Source organism: Fundulus heteroclitus, chromosome 12 (genome assembly GCF_011125445.2).
Source record: "Fundulus heteroclitus isolate FHET01 chromosome 12, MU-UCD_Fhet_4.1, whole genome shotgun sequence".
NCBI classification, from domain to species: domain Eukaryota; kingdom Metazoa; phylum Chordata; class Actinopteri; order Cyprinodontiformes; family Fundulidae; genus Fundulus; species Fundulus heteroclitus.
In genome coordinates this window covers 27268417-27284647 of record NC_046372.1, presented here as the reverse complement: position 1 = coordinate 27284647, position 16231 = coordinate 27268417, and the positions used below count along the sequence as shown (strand labels likewise).

At 40.9% G+C, this 16231-nt stretch overlaps 1 protein-coding gene across 1 annotated transcript; it reads left to right on the top strand.

Moving 5' to 3' along the window:
* The first annotated feature begins 817 nt into the window (after window positions 1-817).
* dmrt2a (doublesex and mab-3 related transcription factor 2a) lies at window positions 818-5844 on the top strand. Its single transcript, XM_012879805.3, has 4 exons — window positions 818-977; window positions 1747-2153; window positions 4279-4378; window positions 4570-5844. Exons 2-4 carry the CDS (start codon window positions 1791-1793, stop codon window positions 5613-5615), a joined length of 1509 nt encoding a protein of 502 aa, XP_012735259.2. The 5' UTR covers window positions 818-977; window positions 1747-1790; the 3' UTR covers window positions 5616-5844.
* Window positions 5845-16231: the final 10387 nt, after the last annotated feature.

Sequence of the window (16231 nt, the reverse complement as noted above, 5' to 3'; positions counted from 1 at the left end):
TCATTCTGCTGTTTGTATTACTTCAAAAGATTTCTCAATAAAATAAAATAAAATTAGAATGCTGGAAACCACGCAGAGTAGCTGTTAGCTCTTCAAATTAGCTTTCCATTTGATTCGCTTTAATTGGCTCAGAAGAATATTATGGTTATGTACCCTGAAATATTGAAATAATCCCATACACAGGCAGGTAACATTCCTATGGTTCAAATAATGTTTTCATAGTTTTTATTTTTTCAATAAGAAAGACAACTACACTGAGGAAAATAAGGCAGAGCAGCTGTGATCTCTACAAGTTAGCATTAGGTTTTATTAGCTACTAGCTCATAGAATTAACATATTTATGTGCCCTGTAATGTTGAATGAATACTCTTTACAGCACATATTATCAAATACTGAAGCCAAATAATACTTTCACTGTTGAAAAAAAACGTCTTCATAAAGCTATTTTGGGATGAAAAAGACAAATACACTATGGAAAGTCAGGTGGCTTTTTAGCACAACAACTTTGTTTTCTCTTTGAGAAAAAAAACATGTTTGTGCCCCAGTGTTGAATAAATATATATACAGCAACCCCTAACAATGTAAAACAAGTAACCTTTCCACTTGTTAGGTGAGATATTACTGCTTTTTATTTAAAAAATTACTTTAGAAGTAATCAAATTACACATGGCCGTTACCCTCCCCAGCCGTTGGGAGGGCTCCGCTCGTGCCCGCCCGAGAAACTACCGAGCGATCCCATTGGTTCGGGATGGTTTGGAAACAGCCAATCAGCGCGCAGAAAGCCCAGCCCAGCGCGGTTCATAGGAGTGTCACTCCTGCGTCTCAGCTTCAGAGGAAAGTTGCTCGTCTGTCGTGGCGCGACCCTCATTCATCCGCTCAATTAACATCTAATTGGCCTTCAAAGCTGGAGTCAGGCCGGCGAGTGTCATTCAGCAGAGCCCCGAGAACCTGAGCACCGCTTCCCCGGAGCCCTGCAGGTGAGCGCTGGGCTTTTATTGGGCTTCTTCTGGGTGTGTTACTAGTTACTGCACGTTTGTCCAAATTAGTGCTTAAAAAACAACATTTTAGTGGCTGGCAGATACTTAACCAAGAGCTGAAGCTCCGACAGAATCGCTTTTTAAAGGAACTTACGGCCTAAAACTATTTGATGTTGTGTCTTATGGTTTATTTTTATGTATCTATCACTTTTGTATTCACTGTTGGCTTTGAGGATTGAAGTTTCTGGGGAATCGATAGATGAATTGCTGCCGGAGATTAATAAAGTTGTTTGAATTGGAATCCGAGAAAGTCGTAACAAAGGCAGAATAATTTTTAATATTTTTTTTTAAGGTTTCTTAATATGAAAACATTGATTAAAAACAACAAGATATTCAGAATTAGATATCAGCTTCTCTAAGTTGTCAGCTAGTTTATGATTATTATATCAAATTAATAACATGACTCCACTCACATTATTAAAAAGCCTCTCAATTATTCATTGATACGTTTAGGGCCATTTCTATACTTTTTTAATGTTGTTATTTCCCTACAAGTTTAACAAAAATAATCTCAATTTCACTCAAAGTGTATTATTGTTATTAGATTATTAGGCTACCAATGAGCCTTTTTTTGTAGGATGTACTTGGTAAAGATTTAGTGAATACAGCTGATAATGTGTTTGCTCTTTTTTTTTAAATTTAAACTTTTATTTGTTAATTTTGTTTTTTTTGTGAGACATTCTTTTAAATTACCTCCTTTATTTCCCAGAACCAACCCGTGCGTGCAGCGGCAGCGGAGCACCGCGGCCAGACATGTCAGACAGCGCCGGTTGCGAGTTTGAAATCGACGTGGAGAGCCTGGAGGCCGAGAGCGACGAGCAGCCGGAGGATTCCTCCTGCTGCAGCCGGCCGGGCTCCGCGCCGCCGGCCGCCGCCTCCGAGGACGACGGCGACGGGAAGCCGGGCCCCAGCGGCCTGAGCTCGGGGGACCAGCGGAAGCTCAGCCGCACGCCTAAATGCGCGCGCTGCCGCAACCACGGCGTGGTGTCGTGCCTGAAGGGCCACAAGCGCTTCTGCAGGTGGAGGGACTGCCAGTGCGCCAACTGCCTGCTGGTGGTGGAGCGGCAGCGGGTGATGGCGGCGCAGGTGGCCCTGAGGAGGCAGCAGGCCACGGAGGTAGGCATGCACCGAGGGTCCGCTGGCTGCATGGGGCCAGAAACAGGCTGGGGCCTTTTTTAGGGGTTCCCCCCAGAAACAACCACATAGAAATGAGTTACTTTAATTATTTAATCAAAGATGGTCATTTGGGTCAGGGATACAGTTAAATATGAAAAATCAGAGTTTACTTAACGAGTCATTCTCAGTCCTGCACACTAAATTCCTCCAATTAATGCGGGTTCTTTTGCTCTGGCTGTGTGAGTTTGTTTTATGTAAGCATCATAAACGTATTTCTATAACATGATTAAACAGACTGAGGGTTAGTTACAAGAATTTAATTTGATTAATTCACTACAAATCTGTGGCTCTATATAGTCACACGAATGCCTCGATTTTTCCTTCCGTCTGCAAGTGTTTGTGTGATTCAGGTTTTGAACCAAACACTTGAACCCTGTTTAGCAAATTGTAATCTAAATATGTGCAATAACACAATTGTAAAGGACTGCTTGGACGCTACATTAGGAAAGCTGTTTTATTTGGGGTTCCCTGTGTTTGCACTCTGCTGGCTGTAAAGACAGAAAAGACTGAGGATCATAATGATCATAATCTATAAGGTCCTCACAATATTTATACATTTTTATCCCAGTTTCCAGTTTTTCTAATTTCAAGCAGCTCTAAATTTCGGTCATTATCATTTTATTAGTGAATTTGTTCACGTCACAGTTTGTTTTGTTTTGACATATTCTATGAGGAGAAAATATTAGAAGGTGAGATACTTTATACTCACTAATAAAACACCGTTTTAGGTTTAGTAGCTCAGTGTTTAAAGAAGTCAGTATGATTTTAAAATGTACTAGATGCTAAAACAAATTTGTGTGCAAATCTCAGCAAATCATAGTTGGAGCGGTAGATTTAGCTTGGTGCAGATAAATAAAGCTCTATGCAGATCTGCCTTGTTATTCCAGTAGGTCACTCAGAGCTGGAGCAGAGCGGGGGGGGGTCGTCTTATATTTCAAGTGTTCAAATGATTTCCCCCACATTAAGTTTAATAAAAATATCACCTTTGTGGATTTTATTTTCATGTATTTGCTTTTTTGTTTAATACTTTAGTTTTGTTCCTTTTTGTCTTTTAAGAAGATTAGGAAACAGCCAGTTGCTGTAGTTTGTGCATAAATGCAAAATTTGACAAGGAGAATAAACTGCAAAAAAAAAGGGTGTCATCTGATTAAGAAAAATAATCAAGGACACAAAAATGCTCCAGTGGGTTAAAAAAAACAACCCTAACAACTAAACCTCCATGATGATGAACTGTCCAGAGCTGCATTGTTAAAACTAAAATAGATGTAAGAACCAAGAACACTTTATTTTCCCATGAAGCAGCACCCAATTTTAATTATTATTAATATTACTTCAACAATTACTAGTTTAATTTGCTAGTTCCAAGAATTGTAGGTTTGCTTTGGAGGTTTAATTTTATAATGAGGGAATCTGACCGGTGTGGCGTTACAGACAATATAAATTAAAAACGTCTTGATTTACTGGATTTGTATTCAAGCTAATGTACTGCATTAAATATCCACTAATGCATTATTATTATTATTATTATTATTATTATTATTATTGTTGTTGTTATTTTTATTAGAGAAGCCACTAAGAAGCAAAAAAAAAAAGATTAAATATTAATCATAAATATCAGTGATACAGTGATAGTATTAGCTAACCAGTTTTAAATTAGTTGAAGCTCTAATTCTACACCGGTTTATTCCCTGTTAAAATATACATGTTGCATCATTTAATGTTTGCTTGTTTCTTATTTTAGTCAGATTTCCACTTCTTCTCTTCAACCTACACTTTGCTAGGATTTAGTAAATACTAGTTTTTTAATTCGTGAGTTATTAGATTATGAGTTGAAAACACGTTTAGCATCTTTGAAATTTATTTAATTTACATTTTGGGATTATTCTGGCTGTCACTGGGTTGTCACAGCCCACATTTCCTTTATGTTATTTTAGAGCGTTTTGCTTTAAATTATCCAAACACAACCTGAGCTCAACTGTAACAAATCAGTTATTGCTGAAGAATCAAGGAAAACATGTCAGACGGCAGGATTTAATGATTTTCTCTCCTCCTCCCTGTGTGTCAGGATAAGAAAGGGATTTCTGGGAAACCGATTCCAGCGGAGAGGAGGATTTACCAGCGGCACATCCGTCCCTCTACCATGCTCGCCAAAAGCATCCTGGAAGGTGAGGCGTCAGAAATAAGTTTCTGTTTGACAGTCAGGCAGACTCTCTGCCATCTGGGAGCAGTAAACTTCCTCTGGTGTTCACCGCTTTATTCTGGAATCCCACTGAAAGTTCCAGAGACGCTGATCGCCGTGTTTTTGTGTAAAAAGATCCATTTGCTAACATGGTCCAACGTTCCTTTCTCCTAACAGGGTACCGGCCAGTGCAGCCTGATCCCTTCTTGGCAGCCAACACCGCCCTTCCTCCACCGCTCAGCGACCGCATGAGGAAGAGGAGGGCCTTCGCCGACAAGGAGCTGGAGACCATCATGCTTGAGAGAGAGTACAAAGAGCGGGAGCTGCTGGAGAGCAGCCAGCCGGCCCCCGGCCCGCTGCTCTTCCCCGGCAGCATGGTGCACCACGCCGCCGAGTACAGCGCCTACAAAACCGCCTTTTCGCCAGCAGCTCAGGTGGACCATCAGTCCAAGGAGCGGTGCGGCTTCCTCGGCTCCGGCTGTCTGGATCTGCCCGCGCAGTATCCCAGCAGCTCGGCCAACGTCGAGCTCATCTCCTCCAACGTCAGCGTGGCCACCACCTACCGCCATTACCCACTGCAGCCGCCGCGCGGCAGCTTCGTGATGTGGCCCCGTGGCGCCGCCAGCCTGGGCGACGCGCTGCTCTATCAGCAGTGCCTCTTCAACGCCACCGCCGTGCAGAATATGAAGCCGGGCGCCGTGTGGGAGCCCAAAGCGATGCCCGCTGAGAGCCAGCCGCCCGAGCAGGAGGCCCTCGCTGCTAAACTGGAGGGATCCCGAGCAGCTGCCCTGCAGGACTCATCGCTCCTGCAGCGGCCAGATCCCAAAGCAGCGGGGCCCAAGGAGTGCTCAGCCTTCTCTGCTCCAAACAGGAGCTTTGGACAGTCCTTCCCTAACAGCAGCCATTCCCACAGCTCAAAGCTGAGCAAGGACACCGCTAAGCTTTCCATGAAACTCGACTCCTTCCACAACCTCATCCAGCACTCGCTGGCTGAGAAAAACGCCGGCAGACCCGGGCCGGAGATCAGAGCTCCCAACTGTAAGGAGCTGCTGGAGGAGGCGGCCCGAAGGTTCAGGGAGGGGAAAAACAAGGACGTTCAGGCCGGGAAGGACTTTTCTACCAAAGCCGTGGGGAACAAGATGGCGTCTAGCGAGTCTCTTTCCTTTTCCGTGGAAGCCATACTGAAGCGACCGGCGCCGGCCGTGAGCCGAGCATTCCACTGACCCGGACCAGAACCTTTTTCTTGCACTACTACATGTTTTGGGCTCAGATGAGAACTCAGGCACTGCTTGAACAAAAAAAAAAAAAAATGGATCCATGTGAAATCTGTTTCTCCATGTTATATAAATGTACAGGATATTATATTTTACATGTGCATGTTTTAATAATGTGTAGAGTATTTAAGCATTATCCAATGTTTATTGTTTGTGTCAATAAACTGTATAAAACAGACTCGCTTGTGGAAAAAAATGTCAACATTTTATTTTATTTTCAGCTTGAATAAAAGCACAGAGACACTTTAAATCAGATCAGCATAAAAAAATAAATACGCAACAATTGCTCCAACACTATTAACTTTTAGCTTCCTGTTCTGGTCTAAATGTTAAGGAGTTTTAACTTATTGTTTAAGATAATGTGTTGCATTAGAATTGAAGTTTTTTAAACAATTATCTTTCATCCACTATTCAATCAAAATTTACTCATTTTGCAGTTATTTCCTCTCAACTAAATGTTAAATGAACAGTAGTATAAAATATCAGAAGAAAATAAATATAATTGCCTCAAGTAAGTTAAGCTGTCCTGCTTAACTAGAATTAAAAGTGGCTCAACGACAGACTATAGTTTTTATAATCACATAAAGAATGTTTGAATTGTTTTGTATAGTTGTTGAATATGAATCATTAAAAAGGAATACAGCACAGATGAATCCATCTTTGCTCTCTGGAAGATTTATGGAAACAAACACAAAGCTGCAGCATCTTCGCTGTAATCAATTAAGTTATTTGTCAAATAAATGTCACAGCCAATAAAGATCCTACAGCAGCAGCGGCTAATAACTCAGCCACGTTGAAGTTATTAAGGGGATGTTACGGATTGTTTTGTGTTTGCAAACAACACAGATTATTGAGGCAACACGCGGTGGATGTGGATTAAGCGCTCTTCAGGGGGTTTGAAACGCGAGAGCAGGCCATAAATCTGGGAGCAGCATCAGCTCATCTGCTCAGGATGTCTGCGCTCATTCCTGCTCAGCCACGGCCTCTCCCTCAGAGCGCCTGTTGAAAGACAACTCCAAACACGGAGTTTCACTTGAACTGGTGAACACTGATCCGTGCAATAATGAACAAGTCAGGAGGGTAGAGGAAAAAAAACTCTGCTAATCTCTTCTTTCTGCCATGAATGTTCGCATTTCATCAGCGTGACTCTGCAGCTGAACCACTCAACGCTCTCATGAGAGCAGGCTTGTTCGGTTCTCTTTACTCTTTCGTCTTAACTCGTAGGCTCACAGAGAAAAAGCCACGACAGAAAGAGATTGAGATTTTTGAAGATCTAACCTCATAACATTTTTATTAGTGTCAGCAGAATTATGACAACACCTAAAGATAAACATATTTCAGATAATAAAAAAACAAAACACAAAGTTGACTATTCAATATAATGAAAGCTTGGGGCCATGTTTTAAAATCTTGAGAAACAACTTGACTTTTTGTCTGAATTCTTTAACATTTTTTAAGTATTGCAGATTTATAATAAAACAATTAAACATTTATTTTTAACTTCTAGTTGTGTAAACCAAGAGAAAAGGGTGGAATTCAGCAAATTAACCCACAGGGGATTGATTTTACAGTTGCAGTCATATATACAGCATATATGGGGAGTGGAGGTCCAGTAGCTGGAAAGGGCAAAAGTTCCCTGGTTCAGATCCCACAGACTGCCACTCTGGGTCCCTGAGCAAGGCAGGGCATTCAAGGCCCTTGAATGCTTCCTGGGTGCCGCATAGTGGCAGCCCACCGTTCCCTGAGGAATGGGTTGAAAAAAGGAGGACAAATGAAATTTTAATGTATGTTGCAATGACAGATAAAGATTACTAGGATGTTTTGGCCAACCAAGCTGCCAACATTAGTTAACCTGCTAACATTGCAATGTAACGATGTTTGCTAACAATAGCAAACATTAGCTAATATGCTAATAGTAGGTTAGCAAATATGTTAACATCAGTATATGTTCTAAATGCTAACATTAGCATAATAGAGTACTAACTGTGACTATAAAAAAACAGTAAATAGTTTAAAAAGCTGTCGCATTGTGAAATAGTCCAACATATTGTGAGCTATTTAGCCTTGGAGCTAAACTGCTAAAGGTAGCCGTTTATGTTACTTTCTCAAAGGATTAAAGGAGATTTCACATTTCTAGCCTTTTTTAAACATCAATAAGCCTGCAAGTTTGCTATTGTTCATCATGTCATGTGTTTCAAGATCAAGATCAAGATAAACTTTATTGTCGCCAATTGACAACTTGTTGTGCAGCCAGAAAGAATAAATGCAGAAGAAGTACAAATACAATAAAGAAAAACACAAACCAGAAAACAGTAGGGCCCAAATGATGGGAACGTGGGATGCACATAGTCATGTTTTCATAATAATATGGAGAAACTTACAGCAGGCAGTACAGCAGGAGAAATGGAGGAATATGCAGCCCACGGATAATAACAGGAAGTATAATAGCAGGATCCAGCAAAGAGCATTAACTAACGTTAAATTTAAATACTGAGGGGAGAATTATATTGGATGCCGGTGTGTTAATGAGGCGATAATCTGGAGCAGCTGAGACAGGGAGACTAATTAACAGAGAGAGAGAGCTGAACTAAAACACAAGGAAAAACTTAACCAAGGAGGAAAAACAAATATTAACCCAAGAAAATAAACCAAAACAAACATGGCACAGAATACAAGAAATAAGTAAGAAACTAAACCTAAAGGAATTAACTAATATTGCAAAAGCTTACAGAAACTAATAAAGCACAGGGAAATGATAGAAACAGAGACATAAAAGAATACCATAACCCTAAAACCAAGTAAAATATAACATCCATCCATTTTCTAACCTTTTGGAGTGGCGAGGGGTGCTGGTGCCTATAATCAGCTGCCAATGGGCGAGAGGCGGGGTTAAAACATGACATATCTTTACTCTTCTAATATTTAGCTAATTCATTCAGCTCAGCAGCTGTTTCTGCTTCAGTTCAGTAGTCAGTAGTCAGCTTCTCCATTTGAGCAGCGTCTACAGAGCAAATGCATTTTTGTCCCGTTTCATTTGGATAAAGTTTGTTTGGCGTTTTTTTGTGTATTATTCCTGTCAAATAAAACTGATACCAGTTGTAAATTCATGTTGGCGGTTCCAAAGAGTAGCTTTCCATTGAAAACAGGAAGGCGACTTCAGCAAAGTCACATTTACAGCCTGAAAGTATCAAATCTTGAGATACACTGAAGCAAAATGCCGACCTGTGAAGGTTTATGGCGACTCTGGCAGCAGTTGGCCGCAGAGCAGAAGGTGGCAATGTTTGTCTCCACTAACTGCCACTGATAAGTATCTGCTGAAGACTCCTGCCTCATTCCCAAAGTGTGAGATTTAACATGTCAGCAGAGGGAACTGGATTGTTGACTCGCCTCCTGTCCACTCCTCACCCCTCCACCTCCCTCTTATCTACAGTTGTAGTTCACACAGTAGCATTTTGCTCAGAGCATGCAGGTGTTGTTTGCCATTTAGAGACTTCAGTGACTTAGCTTCATGCTGTGAGGTTAGGGATGGAAAAACACACACTCTCTCTCACACACACAAAGCACCATGGGAAATCAGGCTCAGCTTTTACGTAGCTCCTGTTTCAACATTGAAAAGGACAACAAAGCAAAGTCGCCGAGTGTGTTTGTTGTTCGTACATCACAGTGTTGTATGTCACCTAGTCAGCACTGACAATATCGTGGATGTTGATTCCATTTTCAACAAATAGATAACTGAAAACATCCATCAAGATGCAATGTCAAAAATGTGTCAGATTTAACGAGGAAGGTTTTCACATTTACATAATTGATGTTTTATGGAAAATTATGGGGACCTATTTGAAATACCCTATGTCTAACTTTTGACAGTCCATTGTATTTTAGATCATTAGCCTTTTGTAATTCTCTAACCCCCAGTCGATGGTGGGGTGTGGTCGTTCACACTGGTTCTGGTTCTGCTGGAGGTTCTCCTCCCTGTTAAAGGGGAGTTTTCCTCTCCACTGTCGCTTCATGCATGCTGAGTATGAGGGATTGCTGCAAAGCCATCAACAATGCAGACGACTGTCCACTGTGGCTCTACGCTCTTTCAGGAGGAGTGAATGCTGCTTGGAGAGACTTGATGCAACCTGCTGGGTTTCCTTAGAGAGGAAACTTTCTCACCAACCTGGAGGATCTGATTAAATTTGACGTGTGTTGTAAATTGCCGCCGTATAAATGAAATTTGATTGAAAATTTAATTAATTTTGGGTTCATTGCAGTATGATTTTTTGTGTTCATACCTTCATTCTTTGTTGCATAGTTGAGAGGCATTATTTGTTACATTTTCAAAAGGCAAATTTTTTCTTTTTCTCGGTTTCAGTTTTAGAATATCACGGCACAACGCAGTTCAAATGCTGCACCAGCAGGAAAACCTTGTTTAGCAACAATTAGCTCAGCTCACTTTTGTTTTCTCAACATACATCTGCGTGTCTGAACTCATTACATTCATGCAAAGGCAACATCTCTGTTTAGTCAAGCATGGGCCTCAATTATTTTTTTTATTCTAGCTTCAACTGTGCACTAAGTTAGGATGCTGAGACGTGCGTTAAGAGTCAGTAGTTGAAGATGGTACAAGTCAACGGTAAGTGTGTGCTAGCAGCTCTAACAGGAACTGCTAGCATGAAAGAAAATGGTTATTCGGTTACATATAATTTCTGTTTTTAATTCTGAAAAGAAAGTGATAACCCTTGATTTACCCATGGAACAAAATGGGTAAATCTGACAAAAAGTTTTTCTGAGGAAAAGTTAACATGCCCTATGCCGTCAGATAGCTAGCATTTCCCGGCTCAGTTGAAGTAACCACAGTGAGGTGGTTCTGGTGGCCATCTAAAAGTCTCCGACATCGATCTGAGGAAAGTTTGCCCTCCTTGTCGCTTTCTGAGCTGTTTCAGAGGTTTCTTACATGTTCAGCTTGTTTCCCACAAACCGGCCAAAATACATACAGCTATAGCTTCAAATAGCTAAACCTATGCAAGCTATTTATAGCAATAGCTACATGGATCTAGAATTGCTGCTGGAGTCATCAGAACACATTGAAAACTGTCCTAAAGGTGAGATAATTAGTTATTATTATGCACATAAAGCAAGTGGCCTAATTGAAATTTGATGGATTTGACAGTTATTATTTATAGTTAACAACTAAGCTCTGGATACACCTGCAGTGCTGTGGTACCGTCTGTGGCTCTGTTTACACGATGAAAACAGGTTTGGTTGTCAATTTACACACGACAAGGTTTAACTGCTGCTGAAGGTGACTTTCAGCTGTAGCTGTGGGTTTATGCAGAAGACGTTGCAGCCGAAACTGTTCTCCGCTAGCCGCTGTTTCTTCTTCTGGGCTATTTAACATGGAGTCTCAAAAATCACAGCACCACTAGTGGTGCAGCATGGGAATTGCAGTGGTTAAGTACTGCGTCCATGTAAACAGGGCCTGTGACTGCAACTGTACTTTATGAATGTTAATGAAATTGGCTGGCAAAAAGATATAGAGATAAGGATAAGCAGCTTGATTTTATTTTAAACATGTCATTAATCATAAATTCTGCTGTAGAGATTAATAATAAGTATATACCTGCACACAACACCTTGCTTTTTGTTGCATTTCAACTTTTTACAGCCATTTCTCAGTTTTTATTTGAGTTTCAGGTTCTGTTGTAATACAGCACTGAGGCTCTTTTCAAAAGCAGAGGGAGAACAAGTGGTTGAGTCAACGGTCATTACGTGACGCTGCAGTGACTCTGTGCTTTTAACCCAGTCAATACAAACATGCAGAGACCCCTCAGTCTGGCAAAAGTGCCGTAAATATATGAAACACGATTGAGGATAAATGAAAATAAAATGACGTGATGTGGACTTTCCCTGCTTGGATACAACAGCTCTATTCTTCTTTTGCCCTGCTGCCCATATAGCATTTGGCTGCCCTTCCAGTGACTATGTGTTTGGTTTATTGCTTTATCACCGCCAGAGTTGTCTCAACCCAAAACACACACCTACGAAGCCTTCGCCAGGTGTTAACCTAAGCCATCCATCCCACTGTTACTGTTGTCACGCCACTAACTTTCAGCCCATCTGATACGCTACAATCCTTTGCACATTAAGAATCTATTAGGCACCACAAAGTCAAACACAAACACACATTCACGGGAGAAAATCACATGGTGGGTTGTTTTGACTCGGGAAATAAATGGCACATGCTGTATTTTGCATTGGCAGTTAGTGGCCGTGAAGGGAAGGGTAGGATCGCCATTCATTGTTTTTTTTTTTTTTTTGTACCAACGTTGTTTCTTTCAGCCTCTACCAGCAGCAGGGAGTGGAGCAAAGCCCAGTCCCTGCATTCCTTCCCAGCACCTTGTAATCCAATAAGAAATGTGTAGCACTGCAGCTTTTTGACAAGCAGCTCCCACTTAATTACCATGCTGTAGGGGCTGACAGGCCTTTGGGGGGGGGGGGAGTCGGAGCAAAAGCAGGTCATTGGTGGTTCAAAGTTGCCGGGAACATCCTGGAAACTCATTCAAAGTTACACTTTAAATGTGTAATTTGAAATGTTACCTAAGGAGCGTTTGGTTGTGCTGTGGGGGCAGAAATTGATCTGTCTAGCCTTCTGTTTTCTACGGCGAGCTTCAAATCCAACCGCTGGACGTGAGGTCACAATAAATCCTGTTATGTTTTTACAAGGCTGTAAATGTAGACAGTACCAGCCTTTGAAGGTTGGGGCATCAAAACTTACAATGAACCACAAGAAAATGACTCATTAGCATGGTTTGTTGAACTTGCACAGCGGCATAAACATGTTTACTCAGGCTAAAATGCAGCCAGCTGGCCCTCCTCCAATGGCTTTTTCAATTACCCTTTAAGTAACAGCAGAGTCAAGGTTAATTGAAAGGGCAAAATGGAAAAAAATAACCTTTTCGTGTTCAACTTTTTCTTTTTCTTTGTAAGATTCAATGATTTTAAGGAGACGAGAACACCGTCCATCTCAGTGGTGCGTAAGGACAGTTGTGACGGCTGCAGGCTGGATAGAAATCATGCACAGGCAAAGCATTCAAAGCACAATGAATAATGTCAGAATGTTTTCCGCCTTGAATGTGGCGCATATCACGCTCAAGTTCAAATGAAAACAAACACTTCTGCTCAGCGGGGATAATGTTTCTCTGCCATAGCCTGATTGCACAAGTTTGTTCTGCCTTAAATCAACACTTTGATGAAGAAACCTTTGATTCAATCTCCACATTGTCTTCTTCGTCTAGAGGAGTTTATCACCATGCCACCCTGCACCTTAATCCGTTTCAGGGAACCTCTCGCATGCTTGCACTCACAGTGATAAAGAACAATAAAATCCTGCGTTTTCTACTGACACATGAACGCTTATTTATGGCTGTTCAGGATTTCATCCTTCCTGAAAAATAATTCTTACATTCCAGTAAATTTGAAAAATCATGCCAGTAGAGCTTGTTAGTCGAATGCACCTTTGGAAAATAACAACGTTTAAACATATATTGAACACTGTTTTCATTAAGCCCACATTTCTGTTTTTTTTAATTGACCTGATGGAATATTAACATTTTCTAAGAAGTTAAATGTTGCGTTTTCATCAGCTGTAAGTGGAAACTCATCATAAATAAGAGAAATAAAGACTTTAAAACATCCATCTGAGTGTAATTACTCTATATAATGTGTTGTACTCTGTGAACCGAGTTACTGTAATACATTCACGTTTCAGAAATATTATAATTTATTGAGAGGAGCCTGTGTGAGAAGAACAGAAACCCCTCAGGATGATGCTGCCAGCAGCAAATCTGGTTGTTGGGTGTGGCGCTCTGTTTGTGTTTCAAACGTATATTTTGGAAATGTAGTGAAAAGTTCCCATTTGGTTCCTTCAAACCACAACATAGTCTTTCAAATATTAAAAAAAGAAGGTCTTGGAAGATTTCTGCCTGACCACACTTTTTTTATTTGAAATAAAATATTTCTGTCTTTGACTTCAGCCATTAGTCCAGAAAACAGAGAAGACTGTAAGACATGTGCGACACAACCAGAACTAACCAGAGAGCTCCTTCAGTTTTCCCATGAGGAAACGTCCAGTTTCTCTAATGTCTCTATATTTTCCCCACTTATCCATGATTAGTTTTACTAACTAACATGGTATAAATATAATGGTGTGGAGTTGTTTTGTACTCTTCTCCTGACTGATACCTTTATGCAGACACTTTTGATTCTTTGTATTGCTTTAAATAGGGGATTCAAATTAGCAAATATCAAGAAAGGTCTATCAGAATAGCTAAACTTAATTTCAGGTTAATGCTGTTCTTGGGCAATGGTTGCCTGAAATGCACCCAGCCTGCCTCTCCCCAGCAACCAGCTAACAACCATTGCTTCCAAAGAAACAAAAAACAAAACAAAACAAAACAAAAAGCAAACAAACACTCTTTTCCACCAGATCCTATTGCGCAACAAGCAAAAATATTCATCTGTTTCGGCTGAGGTCAGAAGCTTCAAATCCTCCAGGCTTCACGGCTTTGCTGCAGTGCTGGGGTAAGTTCTGGGTCTCATTTTCTGGGTCTCATTTTCTGGGTCTTATTTTGCTTATCAGCAACCTGGCGTTTTAACAGCCATTTTGCATCCGCTGGACATCCTCCGTGTCCGTGTTTGGCGATGACTATTTGTTTCCAAGGAAGCCGATTTGCAAGTCAGAGATACTTGAAGGCTTCTCTCTTTTTCCCTGGAATCATTTTGAAACATTCACGCAAGGATCCAGGGTTAAGGCAAATTCAGCCACTTCAAATCCAGATGATAGCCACATTTGCAAGTTTATGCAAATAGTTGTAAAACTTTGATTTGCGAGTCGTTGAATCTTGTGACAATGCAATTATCTTTCACCAACTTAATCCTCTGGTTGCATTTCCTTCTCAGTTTCTTTCTTATTCGTGAGATCTTTTTTCTGGATTGATTTTCCTTTCATCTGCCATCTATCCACTCAGTTTAAATACATAAAGACTTTCTTTAGTTTGCCTCCTAAACAAACACTTCCATCTTCTCCACCTGCTTGGCTTCAGCAGGGAATTTGCTAGTCTAAACATCCATGTAAATGCTATGGAAAAATGCTTTGTGCTGCTTTGTCGCTCAAAGAAAATAACTCAAACCTCTGCAATGTGCCGTCACACTCGGCCATGCGCTCGTCTCTTTACATGTTGTTTCTGTCAGGTGTGTTGTCTTTGCTGCCCTTGTCGTTTTTTCCCCTGATTTCACTCGGATCGGCGTGTGGCTGCAGTGCGAACGGATCAGTTGAGGCTGTTGTTGCTCAGAGAGCATGTAGAGGACGGTGCAGACGGTGCAGATGTATTCCAGCAGTGATAAATGACCCCTGCACCTGGCTCATGGTAACTCGAGTAAACACCGCAAATGCCAAGGTTAACACTTTTGATTTGCATAAGCCTTTTAAGGTGCATTTAAATAAAAATGTCCTATATATGGCCACCACATGGGCAAACAACATTTCTATGTTTAGAGTATGGTGTGTACTTTTGGTTTTCTAAACGATGGGTTAGTAATGATGGAAATAGCTATAAAATGCACGCAGTTTCTTGCAGCAGACAAATGCAGCAGAAACCACGATTTTGTTTAGTTTAACATTAACAGTCATGATAAAAGAAGACAGCTTCACTATCCTAAGATTGAAGGAATTTAAATTTTAGCAACATCTTGATTCTTCTTTTGTTGTAGATGTGCTTCTGGGTTTTTCGTCCTATGATGAGCCGTTTTCTGCACAGCTCAAGCAGTTCAGCAGATGGTCTGATATTTGATACTAGAACCCTTTTGTTTGGCTCCTGAAAAAAGCCTAAATCAGGGGTGGTTCCACACGGGGGCCAGCAGGGGCCCGTGCCCCTGTAGGACTGCTTAGAGCCCTGTTATGGCCCCTGTACCAACGACATGATATTAAATACATTTCTTCCAATGATATATGCTGACAAAGATATCGTTACTGATTGGTCACTTGGACCAATTTGACTTTTTACCTTTACAGTTTTACTCTAGCAATAATTTAAAAATTAAGCTGTTTCACGTTTTTGCTCCAGACGTATTGCGATCGGATCACGGGTCAGCAACCTGCAGTTCCTGAGCCACTGTCGGCTCTTCGGCTAACTTAATATACTAAACGATGAAATATTGACCTGTTTTATTTATTTTCCTCCCGACCTTTTGTTCTGTGGCCCCATGAAAAAACAGTTGGTGAAGAACCAGCATATCATTACCTCTCTAACACTGTGCTTGTCGATTGGTACAATGTGCTTGTGATGACATAATGTCTTTAACTTATTTTTCGAACTATACTTAAAATCCTTAAATTTTCTCAAAAATTTATGCCGCGCCCTATTGACCGATTTTATGTGGTATGATGTGCTCAATAATCTGTTAAAATGTGTAAGTACCACTTTGGTTAGCAATGAAGCCACTCCGCTCAATGGATATTCGGAGCATTACGGTACACCATGTCACTACCTGATAGGACCCCTGAGCTGTCTACCAGACTGCCT

Excerpts from the sequence above, each read along its gene's own strand:
- dmrt2a (XM_012879805.3), top strand. The coding sequence starts at position 1,791 with ATGTCAGACAGCGCCGGTTGCGAGTTTGAAATCGACGTGGAGAGCCTG. Across the intron at positions 2,154-4,278 it reads GGAGGCAGCAGGCCACGGAG|GATAAGAAAGGGATTTCTGG; the intron begins GTAGGCATGCAC and ends CCTGTGTGTCAG. Across the intron at positions 4,379-4,569 it reads CGCCAAAAGCATCCTGGAAG|GGTACCGGCCAGTGCAGCCT; the intron begins GTGAGGCGTCAG and ends TTCTCCTAACAG.